The sequence below is a fragment of the Dendrobium catenatum genome, unplaced genomic scaffold, assembly GCF_001605985.2.
Source record: "Dendrobium catenatum unplaced genomic scaffold, ASM160598v2 original_scaffold_239300, whole genome shotgun sequence".
Classification (NCBI taxonomy): domain Eukaryota; kingdom Viridiplantae; phylum Streptophyta; class Magnoliopsida; order Asparagales; family Orchidaceae; genus Dendrobium; species Dendrobium catenatum.
The window spans coordinates 1-1,078 of NW_021557707.1; the positions used below are offsets into that span (position 1 = coordinate 1).

At 42.8% G+C, this 1,078-nt stretch overlaps 1 protein-coding gene across 1 annotated transcript; it reads right to left on the reverse strand.

Annotated features, from left to right (window-relative positions):
- Positions 1–8: 8 nt before the first annotated feature.
- LOC114578970 lies at positions 9–963 on the reverse strand (the record flags this gene model as incomplete). Its single annotated transcript, XM_028692609.1, has 1 exon — positions 9–963. A coding segment is annotated over exon 1 (955 nt), but the record flags the coding sequence as incomplete, so codon positions are not given.
- Positions 964–1,078: the final 115 nt, after the last annotated feature.

Below are 1,078 nucleotides of genomic sequence, written 5' to 3' on the forward strand. Positions count from 1 at the left end.
GACATTACCAGCGTGACCATCAGACACAACATTCACACCATTTTCCAAATTATACACATTCAAAAGGGGTAAAGTATCTGACGAATTTAAAGCAGCCAAAGGATCCATAGACCCGGAGGTTCCATCCACAGGTATCGGCCGTCCCCCACAAACAGAAATAGGAAAATCACCTTTTTTAACATCATGCTCAACATTTTTAGGTAAAACAGACGTTTCCAACACAATATTTTTAGAACGACATTCACCCATCGCATGACCAAAACAGCGACAAGAACCGCAAAATGAAGGGAATTCATCCATAACGACATCCTGAACATAGCCAAGCTTTTCAGAACCTAACCAAATGCGATCAGGATAGGATTTAGTGATATCAAGCTTAACTAACACCCTAGCTAAAGACGGTCTAGATCCCAAAGACGTGGCTGAATCAATCTTTAGAGGTTTGCCAAAAATGGAAGCCAGACCGTGGAGAATTTTAGGGGCAAATAGGTGCGGCCGTAAGGAGGGAAAAGATACCCAGATAGGGATCACTGGAGATTCAACCCCGATATCAACCGAAGGCGACCATTTCGTGAGCTTCATAAAGCAGTTAAACACCAGATAAGATCGATGACAGAAAATGCGACAATAATCAAGGTCATTTTCCAATTTGATCAAAATATGGGACGAATCCAGCAAGGTAACCGAAACTTCACCGTTTAGCTTGAGATTGAAGAAAAATTTCCTAATATAATCAAGAGAAGGTCTCTTTGAAGGAAAGAAACCCACAAGAGAAAATTGAAAAGGCACAGCCAAAGCCAAGATTTCATCATCCGAAATCCACAATGACGGCATGCCGCGGAAAGTCGACACCTTAAGTTTAGGAAAACCATTACTAGAAGAAGATCCAGATAGAGCTTGAAGAAAAGAGCGAGAAGAACTCGAAACCCCTAAAAAACCAGGATCGGCAAGTTTCGGAGCCATCCGGCACACGCCGGAGAGAAAAAACGGCAGCAAAATCTCAGAAACAAGACCAAAAACAAGAAAAGAGATGCAAGTAAGAACTTCCCTGGAAAAATGAGGCCAGCCCGCCCTCCCG